This window comes from Sarcophilus harrisii, chromosome 2 (genome assembly GCF_902635505.1).
Source record: "Sarcophilus harrisii chromosome 2, mSarHar1.11, whole genome shotgun sequence".
NCBI lineage: Eukaryota > Metazoa > Chordata > Mammalia > Dasyuromorphia > Dasyuridae > Sarcophilus > Sarcophilus harrisii.
The window spans coordinates 397,157,807-397,174,263 of NC_045427.1; the positions used below are offsets into that span (position 1 = coordinate 397,157,807).

Sequence of the window (16,457 nt, forward strand, 5' to 3'; positions counted from 1 at the left end):
TAGTAGTATTTAGTAATTTTAGGCAGCTAAGGGGGGAGCAGTGGAGAGAATGAGGAAACCTCATCTTCCTGACTTCATATCTGTTCCCACATACTATTTGACCCTAGGCAAATCACTTAATCCTATTTATTTCAGTTTCATCATCTGTAATATGAGCTGAAGATGCAAAAGGCAGACCACTCCAGTATATTTGCCAAGAAAACCCCAAATGGGATCATGACTCATGCCCAAACTGACTGAACAACAAACTAGTTAGTAGGAGGAGGAATATTTATTAATTCGGAGAAGGGAATCACTAGATTTAAGAAAGATTGGGAAGGCTTTCAGAAGAACATGAGATTTTGGTTGACACTTAAAGGAAGCCTAGGAACTGGGAAGCTTAAAAAATGTAGATAACAAGGTAAAGCATTCCAGGAATGGAGGACAGCTGGAAAATATGCCCAAACTTTTTTCCAAAATAGAAAGTCTTGCTCACCTGAAAGATTGAGTGTCCTGTCCTTGGGATAGCAAGGGGATGAAGGGCACATGCAGGAAGAAGGTATAAAAAGAAAGAAAGGGTAAAAGAGGCTAGGTTAGTAAGAACTAAACGCCAAGCAGTTTTTATATTTGCTCCTGGAGGCAGGAGGGAAGCACTGGACTTTCTCGAGTGAAGGGATGATATAATCAGACATGAATTTTAGGAAAATCATTTTGGTAACTGAATGGACAATGAATTGGAGTGGGAAAAGGTCAAGGCTGGCAGGCTCATTAGCTGTCCATAGCAATAGTTTAAGTGTGAGGTAAAGAAGGCCTTCACTAGAGCAGTTGCAGTATGAGAGAAGAGAAGGGAGCATATTTGAAAAATGTTTGCATCCATTCCTTACACATTTTCATTACGATCCTTCCTTACAGTATTAAGTCAAGAGTTAAGTTACTGCATCTCGGGGGAAGAGTGGAATAAAAAGTAAAAACATCCACTACTATCATCAACCTTTTAACAAGTGAATTAGAATAACTCAGGACTAAAGTTTTTCCCTAAAAGGAAACTTCCAGTAAATTCTGGAACTAGAGTCAACCAATCAGGGCAGAATCCTGGGACCATATCGAGGGGAGGGGCTGGCGGGTGTGGCTCTTAGCTCCACCTCTCTCCATATTCAGTCCTTAGGGGTTGTGTGGCTTTCGGAAGGCGGAGCACAAGTTTCAGCGAGTAGGAAACTTGAATCGAAGCTGAAGGAGTCAGCACTGTGATTGGTTGGCTTTTTCATCTTCCCGCCCCCTCGCCCTAGCTTTCCTCTTAATCTAGTCGAGACCCAACCTTTACCATTCATCCCGACGAGGAACGCCAATCAGCGCTAAGATTTAGAGGCCCTTCCCCCCCAAAAGACCCGCCCTCCCGTATATTGCTGGACCGGCCCTGAGCAGCTGCCTCAGCGCTCCGCGGCCTGGGACTGGCATCATTCTCAGCTCGCTGGAGCTGCTGCCCCAGAAGCCCCCTCCAGCATCTCCCCCCGGGGCCCCTCTCCTCTCCCCCATATAGTTCCCACGTCTTCCGGGACTTTTGGACTAATTTTTCAGGGTGAGGAGAGGACAGGCCCCGGGGGGGAGGCCTGTTACAGAAGAAGAGCTGCCGCGAGAAGCTCAAGGTGAGGTGTCGGGGAGGCCCAGGTCGTTGGCAGCGAGCGGTTGGAGCAGTTGAAAGATTTTTGGAATTGTTGAGGTGGAGTGAGACAGGCTGGAGGACGCAGGGTGGGCCCTAGTGGGAGGGTTTGACACCATAGGTGGTGGTGGTGGGGGGGAACTTCTGAATTTGAGAGGTTGAACAGATGCAGCGCCGCCCATTCCCTCCCCCGATACCCAGTTCCGGTCCTCTTCCCTCTAAGTCCTTAGTTCCATTCACACCTGTAAGTCTCTGGTCAGTTTTTTTCTTTCTCTCCCCGTTCTGTCTTTGTTTTTGCTTCCCCTCCCCCCCTCCAAACATACTTATGTCTACTCCTCAACCCTGTCTCTCCACTAAGCTTCTGTCTTTTCCGCCAAAGTTCCCTTTCTGTCTTCGCCAAAGCTCCATTTCTTCTCAGATCTCGGTCTACTGTCTCTATTCCTCATCCCGCTCCACTCTCAGTTTCTTTTCTTTCTTTTCCCAGCCCCCTGACCCTTCCTCTTCCCTTGGGGCCCTGAGCCACTTCGCTGTTCTCTCTTCCTCCACCCCCGGGAAGCACTAGCCTAGACATGTCACTGCCAGGTGGAAGTGGAGGCGGTTCCCACCCAACACACGTGTCAAACTCCGCCCCCAGTGGCTGTAATATAATGGGTGGTGACTTATGAGGAATAAAAGGAAGTTGATTTGAAAAGTTTTGAAGGTTTCCCAGTTGTCAGATCTTGAACATTAAGACCAGATCTATAGCGATACCTAGGAAAGAGCTACCCAGCCCCCATTCTCCCTTTCTGAGTTGTCTTACTCCTTCTTTCTCGATCTTGCACTATATATAGATGATAGAGGCACTAGTAACAACTGAAGCTCAGAAATTGCTGCACCAGCTGAATGTTCTGTTGGAACAGGAGTCCAGATGTCAGCCAAAGGTCTGTGGCTTGAGACTAATTGAATCTGCTCATGATAATGGCCTTCGGATGACTGCAAGACTGAGAGACTTTGAAGTGAAAGACCTTCTTAGCCTAACTCAGTTCTTTGGTTTTGACACAGAGACCTTTTCTCTAGCTGTGAATTTACTGGACAGATTTCTATCCAAAATGAAGGTATGTTTTAAAGCCTCTCAATGCTACTTGATTTGGGGATCTGAGATTAAATTGTTTTACTTTGGGTTTGTTTATAGCCACGATCCATTTAACTAATATTTTTTAAGTATCTGTTGGTGCTGAGTCAGACTGGGAATAAAGACAAAGACAAAACAGCCTCTGCATTTAAGTAGGTTACATTCCATTGGGAAAATGGACATGTTAGTTACACACATGTACATAATGTAAAATCTATTCAGAGTAAACTTTATAAGTTTGATTTTTTTTTTTTGAAGCACTATTATACTGTTCACTAATATTTACAAAAACTTTAAAGGTGATCTTTAATTAATACTATACATTTGGATAATAACTTAGAACTTTAATGTTAACTTTGGAATTTTCTGAATAATATTTCTGAATTTCAGTAGAATTTGATTAGGTTGAGCTAATGGGTATTTGACTTTTCATTTTAAACATTGTTATTAAATTATAAATATTTTGAAGGATAGATTGAAAATAAGAATTACAAGGTAACCTATAAATATTAAGTGTTACAGGTGGTTCCACTGAAGTCCTTCAAAGATTTTCTTCTTATGACTTTTCAGTCATTGAGGTATGGTGGTCCTATCCTTGATGACTTGTGTAGATTCTTTGGATCATAGATAGAGAAAAAACTCAAGAATCATTTTGTTAAATTCTCTTATTTTACAGATGTAAAAATTGATGCCACAACTAGAATCAGTAATAGAATTTGAATCCATCTTCTAAAACTCAACTCTCTAATGCAATGTGTTGCCTTCTTCCTATCTATAAAATAAGTAAAAATATTTTGTGAAATTTCTGTTTACTCCAGAAAATGAAAATAATTGCTAACTTTCAGAATACAATCCTAAATGCTTATTTATTTATTGCTGAGGCAATTGGGATTAAGTGACTTGTCCAGAGGCAGGAAGCTAGGAAGTATGACAGGTCTCAGGTAAGATTTGAACTCAGGTCCTCCTGACTTAGGTGCTGGTGCTCTATCCACTGCACCACCTACTTTCCCCAAATGCATTTTTAAAAGAGTGTCATCATATTCATCACATCATTCAAGAAATTGCCAAAAATTACAAAAGATACAAAGCTGAACAAGAGTTTTAATAAGTTTATCCAGTGTGCAGAAATAAGTGAAACTCACAAATAATAAGACTGAGGAGAAAGTGCCAGAAGAGAGAAACAAAATAATTGCCACAAGGATTCCAGAAGAAGGAGCAATCAAATCTAGTTTGAGTGATCACTTAGGCTTTGAAAAATAGATCAGATTTCACCTGGCAGAGGTGAGAAAGGGAACTGCAACTATGTTTTCTCTTGTTCATAAGTATTACTATGTTATGTTTGTTGTATCACAAACTTCATAATTGGGTAAGTTGAAGAATATACTTTGTAATCTAAATGATTAAAAAATACATTGTAGAAAATAAAAACTAGCTAGATTGATTTGAGAACCAAATGCAAAGAATGGGTGCCACTTTTGTCACATGTAAAAATATAATTCTTTAGGAAAGACAAAACTTGGAAATTGTGGCCCAACTATTTTATTAATTAGTAAGTAATCATTTAATTTTTATTAAATAATTATTAATTTATTAATAAAGTATTGTCATACTTAAAATATTTTTAGGTTGACCAGGAAATATATTTTTATAAAAAACTTGTGGGGATATAGGGGAAAAAATTTCGGTGATTAGAAGCTGTAAAATGCTTCCTTGACTTGTTAATTTCGTTCATACATGCCAATGATGCCATAGTCATGTAGATTATATAGTCCATAATGGGCAAGTCATTTGTTTTCCACAGTCACAAATTATACCTTTTTTTCTAGCCAAATCAATGAAAAAATCCAAAGAGGAGATAAGAATGAAGGCAGTTAAATATGAATGTAGCTGTTGACATTTTTATCTACTTAGTTTTAAAAAAACTGCCCAAAATATTTGCCACATAGAGGCTGAATCCAGTTTGTCTTTTATATATGAGGATGGTAATTAACAATGAAAGTTTCTTAGAAATGTTGAAATACGTTTGATTTGAAAATCATGGAGACTCAATATTTATTTTTGTAGGTACAGCCCAAACATCTTGGGTGTGTGGGATTAAGTTGCTTCTATCTGGCTGTGAAATCAACAGAGGAAGAGAGAAATGTCCCATTAGCCACTGATTTGATCCGAATAAGCCAATACAAATTCACAGTTTCTGATCTAATGAGAATGGAAAAGATTGTATTAGAGAAGGTGTGTTGGAAAGTCAAAGCTACTACTGCCTTTCAGTTTCTACAACTTTATTATTCACTCATTCATGAAAACTTACCATTTGAAAGGTATGTCACTTGTATTTTAAAAGTAGAGTTATACAAAATGCAATTGTAGAATTTCCACTTAACTGTTCATTAATATTATGAAACAATTTTTAGTCATTTAGGCATTTTAATATTTAAAAGACATCTGACAAATCGCTATTTTAACCTTCTCCCTCATTAGCTTAGATATTCATTTAAAAAATTCAAATGTAAATAGTTGTTAATGCTTTCCTATGAGTAATTGTTAGGTAATTTTTGGGGCCTTCTCAAGAATGAGTTTGTACTTCATAAAATTTTCCAGCTTCAATTAGTTACAAACTTAGAATATTTTATAAATCAGAGAAAAAAAAGAACTTCAGTGGACACGTAATCCTGCAGTATTTTTTAAAAGTTAAAAAGATAATTTGGGTTTCTGTTCCATGAAAGTCACTTGACTAATGTTAGGCATTAATAATTGAAATTATTTATTTTGATTTGAACACATTCTGAAAAGTCACTAGAATTATATTTTTAAAGGAAGTAAGGTTCAGTTAAAGTTCATTTTCTTTCTGTGATTAATAGTTGATAGTTTTTTGATTTGATAGTTTTGTACAAATCATTTTACTTTATTTCTTCTTTTAAAGGAGAAAGAATCTGAGTTTTGAAAGACTGGAAGCTCAGCTTAAGGCATGCCACTGTAGGATTATGTTTTCTAAAGCAAAGGTAAATACTTTAAGATTAAATCTATTGATGTAAACCTGTTTTTACATGTAACATTTATTATAAATTTTATCTTTAGCCATCTGTATTGGCCTTATCTATAATTGCACTGGAGATTCAAGCACAGAAATTTATAGAATTAACAGAAGGAGTAGAATGTCTTCAGAAACATTCCAAGGTATGTTTTTTGTCACTTGCTTAAATTCCTAAAACAGCTGCCCATTTGTTAATATGTTGCTTAAAGCAAAAGGAATGTTACATATTTAATATATATTGAATAGATTTTTTTTTTTTTGGATAAGGAAAATACATAATATTTCAGCAATAGTTTAAAATGTTTTTATGCAGATAAATGGCAGAGATCTGACCTTCTGGCAGGAACTTGTAGCAAAGTGCCTAACTGAATACTCATCAAACAAGTGTTCTAAACCAAATGTTCAGAAGTTGAAGTGGATTGTGTCTGGGCGTACTGCACGGCAGTTGAAGCATAGTTATTACAAAATCGCTCATCTTCCAACAATCCCTGAAACGGGGTCTTAATAGGTAATTTGCTTCTAAATTATTTTTGAAATAAGAATATATTATATAAATTTTCTTTCACTTAGGAGCTAAATGCTAGTTCTTGTTGAATTAAGTTTTCATATGCCATTTGATTAACTTAATAAGTGAAATTAGATTTAAGAAAGCTAAAGGGACGTTGATTTCCTTTAAAAGATATCAGTGATTGGAATGTCTACTATGTGCAAGATACTACCATATTTGGGTTGGGTTTTTTATATATTATTGATAATACTATATAGAAATTTACTTTGGATTTTTGTGTTGGTTTTTTTTTCCCCCTATATTGTTGATGTACCTAAGACTTAGCATTTAAACATAGGATCAGTAGGATAAGGCATATAAGGATAGCATTGTTTTCTTCATAGTCCCTCAGCATTTTATACAAATGACAAATTTAAGAAAATACAGTCCTTTTAAAAAAAAAAACTTTAATCCTAAACATGAACAAAACCACAATAAATTGTAATTGCCATCAAAATAGTTTGTATATTTGAAAATGGAAATTACTAAAATGTTTGCTGTAAAACATGTCAGAGCAGTAGGTTGTTAATTTTTCTATCTATATGTGCGTTAACTGTCATGTAATTTAAAGCTCTGGATTGAATGCCCTTCTGAAAGTTTTTCATATACCCCTGAGTGTATCTACTTTATCAACCAGAAGCTTAGAATGATGAACTTTTTTGAGGGTCACAAGCTTAAGGCAAATGCATCTGTGAATATAGTTTACAGATCTTAATTGCTTTATATACTAATCTTTAAATGATATTTCTTAGTGGAAGAAAAAAGATATGTTATCAGATTAGATTTTTGGATTTTTATCTCCTATAATACCACTTTCCCTTTCATTCCCATCAAAGGTTTTTTTTTTTTTTTAATTTGTGGTTAAAAAAATTAAAAGTGAATTTGTTTCTGTGCTTTGAGTTTCATTAAACCCCTATATAATTGGGAATATGTTTCAAATATCACCAAAAAAAAAAACAACCTATGATGTATAATTCAGATTGTCAGATAATAATTCTGCGCACATAGAATATATACATATACTACCTATTCCTAATTTTTTTTAAATAAAAAGTAATCTTATATATCCTTAAATTTTATGATGTTAGGAATAGAAAACTTTTTTCCAAAAATAAAAAAAAATTCATTCCATCATTAGTTCTTAAAGTTTTCACGTGAACAGGTCATTTAAAACTTATAAGGCTTGTATTTTTGTAGGCTTTTAATAACTTATTTCCTTTATCTCAGTAGGATTCTCATGGTGAAGAAATTCGGCTATTTTGAAGGCTCACTTCACATCAGAATTGTGGACTCCAGTATTAGAATGGATTTAAGCTGTGAAGCCTGAAACATAGCAACTAGGTTGGCATTGATGTTTTCAGACTTGAAGAGAAAACGGGCTATAGTTGGAAATTGATTATGTGTTCTGCAGTTGGAAATGTGTTCAGGACTAAATTATGATCTTCTTTGAAGCATGTTTATAAAAACTAAAACTCAAATGTGAAAACTTAATGTTAGAATAAGGGTGGGAGACTATACTGTGAATTGAAAGTTAATATTGATCCAATCTAGTAGTATCTGGATCATTATATTGATTATAGGTAGTATTGATGGCAAGGTATGATTGAGGTTATTTGAATTGTGATACAAGTTCACATCAAAACAGATCAACTTCAGAAAAATATGATGCACTTTAGTATAGTCAGGGTTACTAGTCTTTGAGGCAGTATAAACAACGTTGTTAAAGCCTTATACAACTAGATAATCCAATATTTCTAAAGATTTATTTTTGTTTGGCATATTTAAATTTGATTTATAAAATTCTAATACAGTTGTAGACTGATATGTTAAATTTTAAATGATCTTCAACATTATCCTACGGAACAAGTGATATGATATACAAAGTTTTATACAGAATGATTTTTATCTAAATATCTAGCCCCTAAGGAAAAAAAATTTAGTATAAAAGCAACTCAGTCTACCAATCTGAAACCTCAGCTGAGCCCTTCTAAAGCAATGTATGCTAACACTAACACTCCAGAACTTTTAAATAAGGATTATTGTTGGTATAAAACTGAATTGTTAGTATAGAGCTTTGTTTTTAGAAGCAATACATAAGGGGTATGCTATAGTTATAATGCTCCTGTAACAGTTCAACTTAGACTAAAGTGAGTTGTCTATCCAGATTCAAATAAGTAGCAATTTAATAGACAAATTATGTGGTAGTTGGAGCATTTAAGGCTAGTTGTAGGTTAATGAAACTAAATTAACATATATATATATAGGGTTGGGAAAGCATATAATCAGTGCAATATATAACTTAACTTCCACAATAGCTCTAACTAGTTCCAATTTCCCTTTGACATCATGTTGTGGAAAAATCAAAACTGGGGGAGGGGGGGGGGAGACCTTTAAAAAGAAACCAAAGAAACACACAGTATGTCTCATGTCTTATGCTTCGTTTTGTAAAGCATTTTGCAGATGCACTCTTCAGTTACTCCTAAACACATGATTCATTGAAGAATTTCCTTTCTAATTCATCAATGCAAACTAAAGTTGGCTGAAGTAACCTAACAAAGTACCATTATGTTCTGGTACTAAGAAAATGACCTTTCAATAAAACTATTGAAATGCATTGTCTGGAATGTGTGGTATATAGTTAAAATTATCTCCAAATTGCCAATTAGGTATATACTAACGAACAAAATAAAGCTACCCGACATAGACCTGAGGGTTAGAAAATCTTGACTGTTATTCTAAGCTCTGTGAGACTATGTGACTACAGGTAAGTAATTCACAATGAAATTTTTAAAGTACCTTAGAAATCTAATCCAACTTATATTTTTGAAGACTCTTTTTATATATGCCCTGTTTAGAAGGACCTTTAGAAAAGGTTACCCAAAATGAAATAGCCTATTTTACCTTTAGGCAGCTTTATTTTCTTACAAGATAAAATTTTTCATTCTATAATTTCCACTTAAATGTTCATACTTCTGATCTGTGGAGATAGGAAGTAAAAGTATGTGACAACCCTTAGAGTCCTTATAACAAAGAGTAAAAACGTGTATCCTAACTCCACAATGGAGTAAGGAATTCTTAATCTTTTTTGTGTCATGAATGTTTTAGCAATCCAATGGAGGTTATTGGATCTTTGGGGGGGAAATCAAATGTATAAAATCTTTTATGATTACAAAAGAAACTTGCTAGGTTATCTACCTTTCTTTGTGTATATAACTTGCTTGGGTAAAATAAGTCCTAGAGAATATGAAATTTGGATTTCTACATTGGACACTTAATTTATTCCCTGCCAAGAAGATCACTGTAGATCATTAGTAAATAACTAGTAAAAATTAGATTAGGTCTCAGTCCTGCTTACTGAGCATGTACAGATTGGCAGCTTGAAGGATTGGAAACTATCCTTGGCTTCTGTTGATTTTTTTATTTTCCAAATAATCAGTTACATCCAAATACTTGATATTAGTTTTACTAGAAGAAATATCAGCAATCCATTTGTTACATAGTGACTATTGAAGAAATAATAAAATTATATTCTTTGCTTACATAGGGTATCTCACTTCAATAAGCCTTTTAGTGGATTACTGTGACAATTCAGGGGGAATTAATCATTGCTAAGATTTTTTTTAAATGGGTTAAATTTAGGTTTATGAGAAAGATCCTTTGTTTACATTTTTGTTTTTATTTTATTCTAATCCCATTTCCCTCATGACCATAAAAAAAGAGTTCAGTAATATAAGGCATTTAATTTAACTGAAACCAAAAGAGAACTAGGTTTCATAGGACTATTATGCCAGTTTAAGAATCATCCTTTATTTTTCCATCATTGTTGGACTGTTTCACTAAGGCAAGTTATTTCCCTTTGGTACTCTAAAATTGGTGAGTAAAATCTACAATGAAATTAGAAAGCTTTATTGACAGTTATTCTGAATTACAGTTTAAAAAAAAAAAAAAAACTTAAAATTTCCCCTGAAGGCACACTTGAGTTTCACATGATTATGGCCCACTGCTTAAGAGTTCAAGACCTGTTTTTAAAATGTCCTGCAGAGCAAAATAAGTCCAAAAAAAAGACCATTTCTCCAGAAAAGTTTCCATTGAGATTCAGAATGTTTCTATGAAAACTACATTTTGAATGTATTCTTTGAAGTCCTATTTAAATGTTTTGTTTTTTTACAATTCTCATTCAGTTGTAAAGGCAAGTGAAATTTTCTTCTATCACATAATCCAATCCTTTTTTCATTGGCAACATCTTCCTAGGCTCCATGGAACATAGTTAAAAATGGCAGTTTTTATTTTTCAAGACTAGAGAAATCTGGTCCACCTTTACTGTAGTTTCCGGAGATTTCTGCTCCACTGAAGTCAAAACCAGGGTTCTGAAAGGAAATAAATAAATTTACATCTTTTATATAAGGTTTATATATAATAAAAATAATTTGAAGAATGAGTCAGAGACACTGCTCTGGATTAGAGAATATAACAGTGAGTCAGTCCCTGCCCTCAAGGCACTTAAAATTTTACTGCCTGGATATAATAGTACGCATTAAAATGCAAAATGCATATAAAGTTGTTTCAGTGGAGGCAACAGAAAAGGAATCTTAAAAGGGGTGGTATTCTACCAGAACTTAGAAAGGAATCCTTAGTGATTCCAAGAAGGAAATGAAGGGAGCTTGTTGGAAGCATAGAGGAATGACATGGAGGCAGGAAGGGGCAAATGATAAATGTAAGCAAGTTTGGTTGGAAGCAGGGTATATGTAGTTAACCTGGAAAGACTAGTTAAGCAAAAACAAGGGATTTTAAGTGCCAAACTTTTGTTCTAAAGGTAATAGAAAACCACTGAAATACTTTTGAGCTAGAGAGAGTTGAAAAGTGAGCCATAGATTTGATAGTTGCCTGCATTGAGAAAAACCTCAAGACAGATCTACAGAGTTTATGCACAGAAGTTAGTGCCTCTTGGAAATGAAACTGAAAAGGAATGGTCTGATAATTACCAAACGAAAAAGAACAATGTCAAACACCCAGAAAGAATCTCCAGAAACCCTTGGATTTAGCAATAAAGACTTGACTGATGATGACCTTAAAGAGACCTTTTGATTGAGGATATAGAAATGGAAGTCCTTGTCCAACTATGTAAACAATGAATTTAGACATTAGAGTGAAAGAATAGAAACAAAGGTCAGCTTGCAAGTACCATGATATCAACTGAAGGATTTTAAAGGACAGAGGATCTGAGCACATGTAAATATGATCGACAAGCATTTCTTATGCATTCAGACCCTAAGATGGCTGTGCTAGGCTCAGGAGATATAAATATATAAAAAGTTCAGCAAATTAAACCACCTGTATATATAAAATAGATACAAAATATACACACAAAAGAAATAGATACAAATTATATTTAAAGTAATTGGGGGAAGGGACATAAGATTGGAGTTTAAAAAGAAAGGTACATTTACAAGACAGCAGAGCCAAGGAACCAATGATTGAAGAGGGTGAAAAGTTGAACCAGTTAAAAGATTTCTGTGAGGTGGAAGTGAGATCAAAACTGGAGAATAACCTGCAACAACAGAAAGGTGGAGTTTCAGTGAGTACTCAGATGTTTAGCAAAGGTGAGGTACCAAGATAACTAAAAACAAGAAGTGATGAAGGAGAAACTGAATTGAGAAGGTAAAAAGATCAAGGGTATCTGTGTGGCTGCAGTGGAATGAAGTACAGATCATAGGAAATGAAGCTGATGGGTAAAAAAGGATTACTGAAGAGACATCAATATATAAACTGAAGTCCTCAAGTATTTGGACAAGAACTGGGATAGAGAAAAATTAATATTAGGGGCCTGGTACTGAACCCTAGGAGAAAAAGAATGATATGAGATCAGTTGATAATCACTTCAAAACCTAGCTGAATGACATATTTGGACTAAGTAAACTTCATAAGAGAGGTTACTGAATACTATATGCATGAGCACTTCTAAAGTGAATAAAGCACTAGGTTTTGCAAAGACTTCCTATTAAGCCTTAGTGTGTATAGTAATAACTGTTATGTGAATTTTTATCACATGCTGAATACAGGAATTCACAAATTCACGTGACTTACTTCTTTTTGAAATCTCTCTAGGGTAAGTTTCCTTTGCATTTGGTCCTGTACCCAAGGATCAGCTGCATATTCAGTTTCTAAAAGAGAGGTCCAACAATTTGCTGCGTCTCTCTTTGTCTTGGTAAGAACTATTCGAACCATTTTTCTGTCCTCTAAGAGAAAAATTACAAATTATGAAGTTATAATTTATCTTTGGATTTGGTTTTTCAAAATCTTTATTAATGTTTTTAAAGATGCAATGACAAAATAACATAGCTTAAAGGGAATTGGGAGGCCTCTGATACAGAAACTATATGACAAAATATGTCAAATTGAATTTTCAAATGTAGCAAATATCCTTACCTAATGTCCACGTTCCCTCATCAGCTATTGTAGAATCAAAGAGTTTGCCCTGAAAAGAGAAATTTGCAAGATTGCCCCAAAATGTTGCAATTTAATGAATATATAAAATCAGTTTTAAAAGTTTAATGTTTTATTAATATTTGTATATGTGTGTGTGTGTATGTATATATATATATATATATATATATATATATATATATACATACACACACACATATACCTATACATCCAACCACATCATCACTTTTCAATATTTCCATATTGTCACAGAGAGGTAAAATAGTATAATGGATAGTGAGATAGCCTTAAAGTGAGGAAGATCTGAGTTCAAGATCTATTTCATATTCTGGTTACCTTAACTTGGATGAGTCACTTAATGTCTTGGGTGTCCCAGTAAATTCTTGAGTAAGTTTCAAAACAGTTTCAGATTTGCATTGGCAAAGGGAATTTATTAGGCGACTCTTATACCAAGGAAATGACAAAATAAAAACCAAAATAAAAAAACTCCAAACACTGCTTTATTAGACTAATATTGACTCATACTGACAGGTATAAGCCATTGGGACAGATTAAGTATATTTCTACTATGATACAGCTGATACAGGAGGTTAAGGAACATCCTCAACAGGATTGATTTGTGTCATTGAAAAAAATATCCACAGATTAACTGGAGTATAGGTCCTTTAAAAAAAAAAAAAACATCAAATTTTTAGTAGTTTAATTTTTATATATAGGAGAGGCTATAAGAAAAATTTCCTTAAAATTTACTGAATTTTTTAAAAATCATGCCTGACATAAGATAGATGAAACTAAGTAAAACTTGACCAATTAAAAAATCTCCCTAATTATAAAACTAAGATATTCTATTTTTCAACAAATGGGTGGACACTTCAGATCACTTCTTGAGCAAAGTCATAAAATTAGTAAGACTTTATAAAAAATAAGCTTATAACACTGTATAGAGTTTATAAACACTTGATAACACTTTAAAAAGAGATAATTATTTTTACAGGTTTTGATTTTCAAAACATATGCATATATTTTCAATATTCACTCTTACAAAACCTTGTATTTCAAATTTTTTTCTTCCTCCTTTCCTCCCCTAAAGGGCAAGTAATCCAACATATGTGCAATTCTTCTATACATATTTCCACAATTGAAATAATTATTTTTAAAAATTCTATGAAACTAGTGTTTGAATAATTTTTAAGAGATGAACATGGGGCCTTATACTCAATCCAGAAAACCACTCTCACTAAGACACAAGTGAATGTATGCCTCAAGGTTCACAGCTCCCTTTCCTAAAATAACTTTACTAATAAACAGTTGTCTGTTGGGAAAGCTATAATTAGAATGGTTATTAAAGAGATATGTCTAGTTAGGAGATTTGTAAAAAAAAAAAATTTGATATAAAATTAAATATGTTTCTAAAAGAACACTTACCAACTTCCCTCTCCCCCTTTTAAAACAGCTACTTGCTAGACCAAAAAACATAACTTTTAGACAAGTAAGAGCCTTCTTATCTGGGAAGACATTTATAAAGAAGCCAAAATTTCCTAAGGTTTTAAAAAAGGACTCTTTTTTTTAGAAGCCATATGAATCCATAAAGGGCTGAAATTGCCATATAATTTTGTTATAATTCAATGTATTTATTTTGTAGTACTCAAGGTCCTACTGCATTAAAAAAAAAAAAAAAAACAGCTTGGGAAATTGAATTCAATATACATTAAATATCCAAGAGAGTAAGTCCTGATAAGATACTAATCTTAATTTATCTTAAACATCCAGGCAGAGGAAGAAATTTAACTTCACCATATAGATTAAATAAAAGTACTATTTTTCAAGGGGAAAAAGTCCATTGTCTTGTGTCCTATGAAGTCCCTTTCCAGCTAATAAAAGAAAGGGTATAGAGATATAATATTGAATAGACTTTAATTCTAAATCATAAGTTTAATGGTACTCTTCACAGAAAAAGTACATTTAGAGGAGGTGTTTGGGGAGAGAAGCAAACAGCTGGCAAATGTGAAACTGAAGAACTAAGTATAAAGATTTGAGTCATTTTTATTTGGATCATAGTTAAAACCAAGGAACTGATAGGATCAAGGAAGTGGTATCAAACTCAAACAGAAATCTCAGCTCTGTCAAGAAATGGTACAACAGAATCCTTTCTGGCTACATATTAATTTAGAATACCTCATATATATCTGTGTTTTACTGCATTTTTGTTTATTTTTGTTAAATATTTCCCAATTACATTGTAATCTGGATCCCTGCTGTTTGATACTTTCCATCTGGAGGGCCCAGGAATACATCTTTAAATATGAGAAGAGAGGTGGATGATAAAGAGGCCTGCAGATGAGCATTTGATACATATGGATATTATTTCAAAAAAAAAATAGTATTTTAAACTACCTATAATTTATTATTTAAAGGACTTAGCATAATACAGCAGAAAGAGCAGTCAGAGGTGTCAGAGGACTCAAGTTTGAATCCTGGTGCTGCCACATATTGCCTATTGGCAATTGGGCATGTCACTAGCATTGGGCATGTCACTTGACCTTAGTTTCTTTTTCTGTAAAATAAGAGAATTAAATTAAATGACTTAAGTCCCTTTCAGTTCTAAATCTATGATCCTATGATAATATCTGTATGACTTGGGACAAGTCGGAGGATTTTCTTAGTCTCAGTTTTCTCATCTGTAAAATGTAGGCATCGGACTAAACGATTTCTGTGAGATTCCCTTCTGCTCTAGACATTATGATATTTGTCCTAAGTGTGGCACGTTTTCTCCAGAACAAATCTTCTTAACTCCTATCAGTCTGTAGTACCGACTGAAGTGAACTTGAACTTTCTAGAACAAAGAAGTGAGGAATTCATAAGATTCTTCCAAGTCATCATCTAAACGTTCCCATGGTAACTCGGAGCATCTGACAGCTTTGTTTCAGAGAGTCCAACGAGGTCTACCAGAAAAGGAGCGATCTCTTTCCTAGGCCTAAATCACCCTCTCTGAAAAGGATAGAGGGCTAAATCAAGCCACTAGCATGCGGAATAATAACAATAATAAAAGGGCTAGAGGGAAGTTTCTTTTGGAAATGCTGCCCTTAACCCTGAAGGCCAAGGGAATGAAATGTTACGGAGTAGTCCCCAGGAAAGGAACGGGCACCCAAGGCGCGGTTTAGCTCCGACACAAGGGGTCGGGCCCTGGAGGCTGGATCCCATGGTATGTATGAGTGAAGGGCCGCCCCTACCTTAAGAATCTCCTGGCCCCGCACAGCTAGCTCCACATGGCGACTCTGCAGGCCGCACTGGATTTCCTGAGCACGAGTGCCCGGTGGTACCTGGACTTCGATAAATACTTCCTCTAGGGTTTGGTACCATTGGCCCCAGGGCGTCCCACAAGGCACCACCCCACTTCTCTCCTCAAATGGGGCAGACATGCTTCCCTCGGGTCCCAGCGATTCTCTCAGTGCCAACTAAGAATCCTGGGCGCAGGCGCAGAAGCGTTTCTGCACCCCCTGCAGATAGGTCATGGCGCACGCGCAAAGCTCAGTGAAATTCGAACGGAAATCAGAGTTTTTTTCCCCTCGGCGAACATCATAGTAAAAGTCAGAGCTAGAAGTGAAAGCTGAAATTCAGAAGAGATCAACGAGGGACATTTGCACAAAAAAAAAACAAACAAACAAACAAAAAAAAAACAAATAAGGGA

The 16,457-nt window shown here is 34.8% G+C and overlaps 2 protein-coding genes across 3 annotated transcripts; one reads left to right on the top strand and one right to left on the bottom strand.

The window, feature by feature from the left end:
• The first annotated feature begins 1,364 nt into the window (after positions 1–1,364).
• CCNG1 (cyclin G1) lies at positions 1,365–8,937 on the top strand. 2 transcript variants are annotated; one of them, XM_023506075.2, is made up of 7 exons: positions 1,365–1,622; positions 2,467–2,730; positions 4,812–5,065; positions 5,668–5,746; positions 5,823–5,921; positions 6,092–6,286; positions 7,556–8,937. In XM_023506075.2, exons 2-6 carry the CDS (start codon positions 2,467–2,469, stop codon positions 6,281–6,283), a joined length of 888 nt encoding a protein of 295 aa, XP_023361843.1. In that variant the 5' UTR covers positions 1,365–1,622; the 3' UTR covers positions 6,284–6,286; positions 7,556–8,937. The 2 variants fall into 2 exon arrangements, with proteins under 2 accessions (XP_023361843.1, XP_012407720.1); XM_012552266.3 differs by having other exon boundaries at positions 1,367–1,622; positions 7,553–8,937.
• Positions 8,241–16,389, bottom strand: NUDCD2 (NudC domain containing 2). Its single transcript, XM_003756796.4, has 4 exons — positions 16,000–16,389; positions 12,752–12,800; positions 12,410–12,561; positions 8,241–10,692 (listed from the first exon to the last, which is right to left on the bottom strand). The coding sequence occupies exons 1-4, from the start codon at positions 16,186–16,188 to the stop codon at positions 10,609–10,611; spliced, it is 474 nt and encodes a 157-aa protein (XP_003756844.1). The 5' UTR covers positions 16,189–16,389; the 3' UTR covers positions 8,241–10,608.
• Between the last annotated feature and the right edge of the window lie 68 nt (positions 16,390–16,457).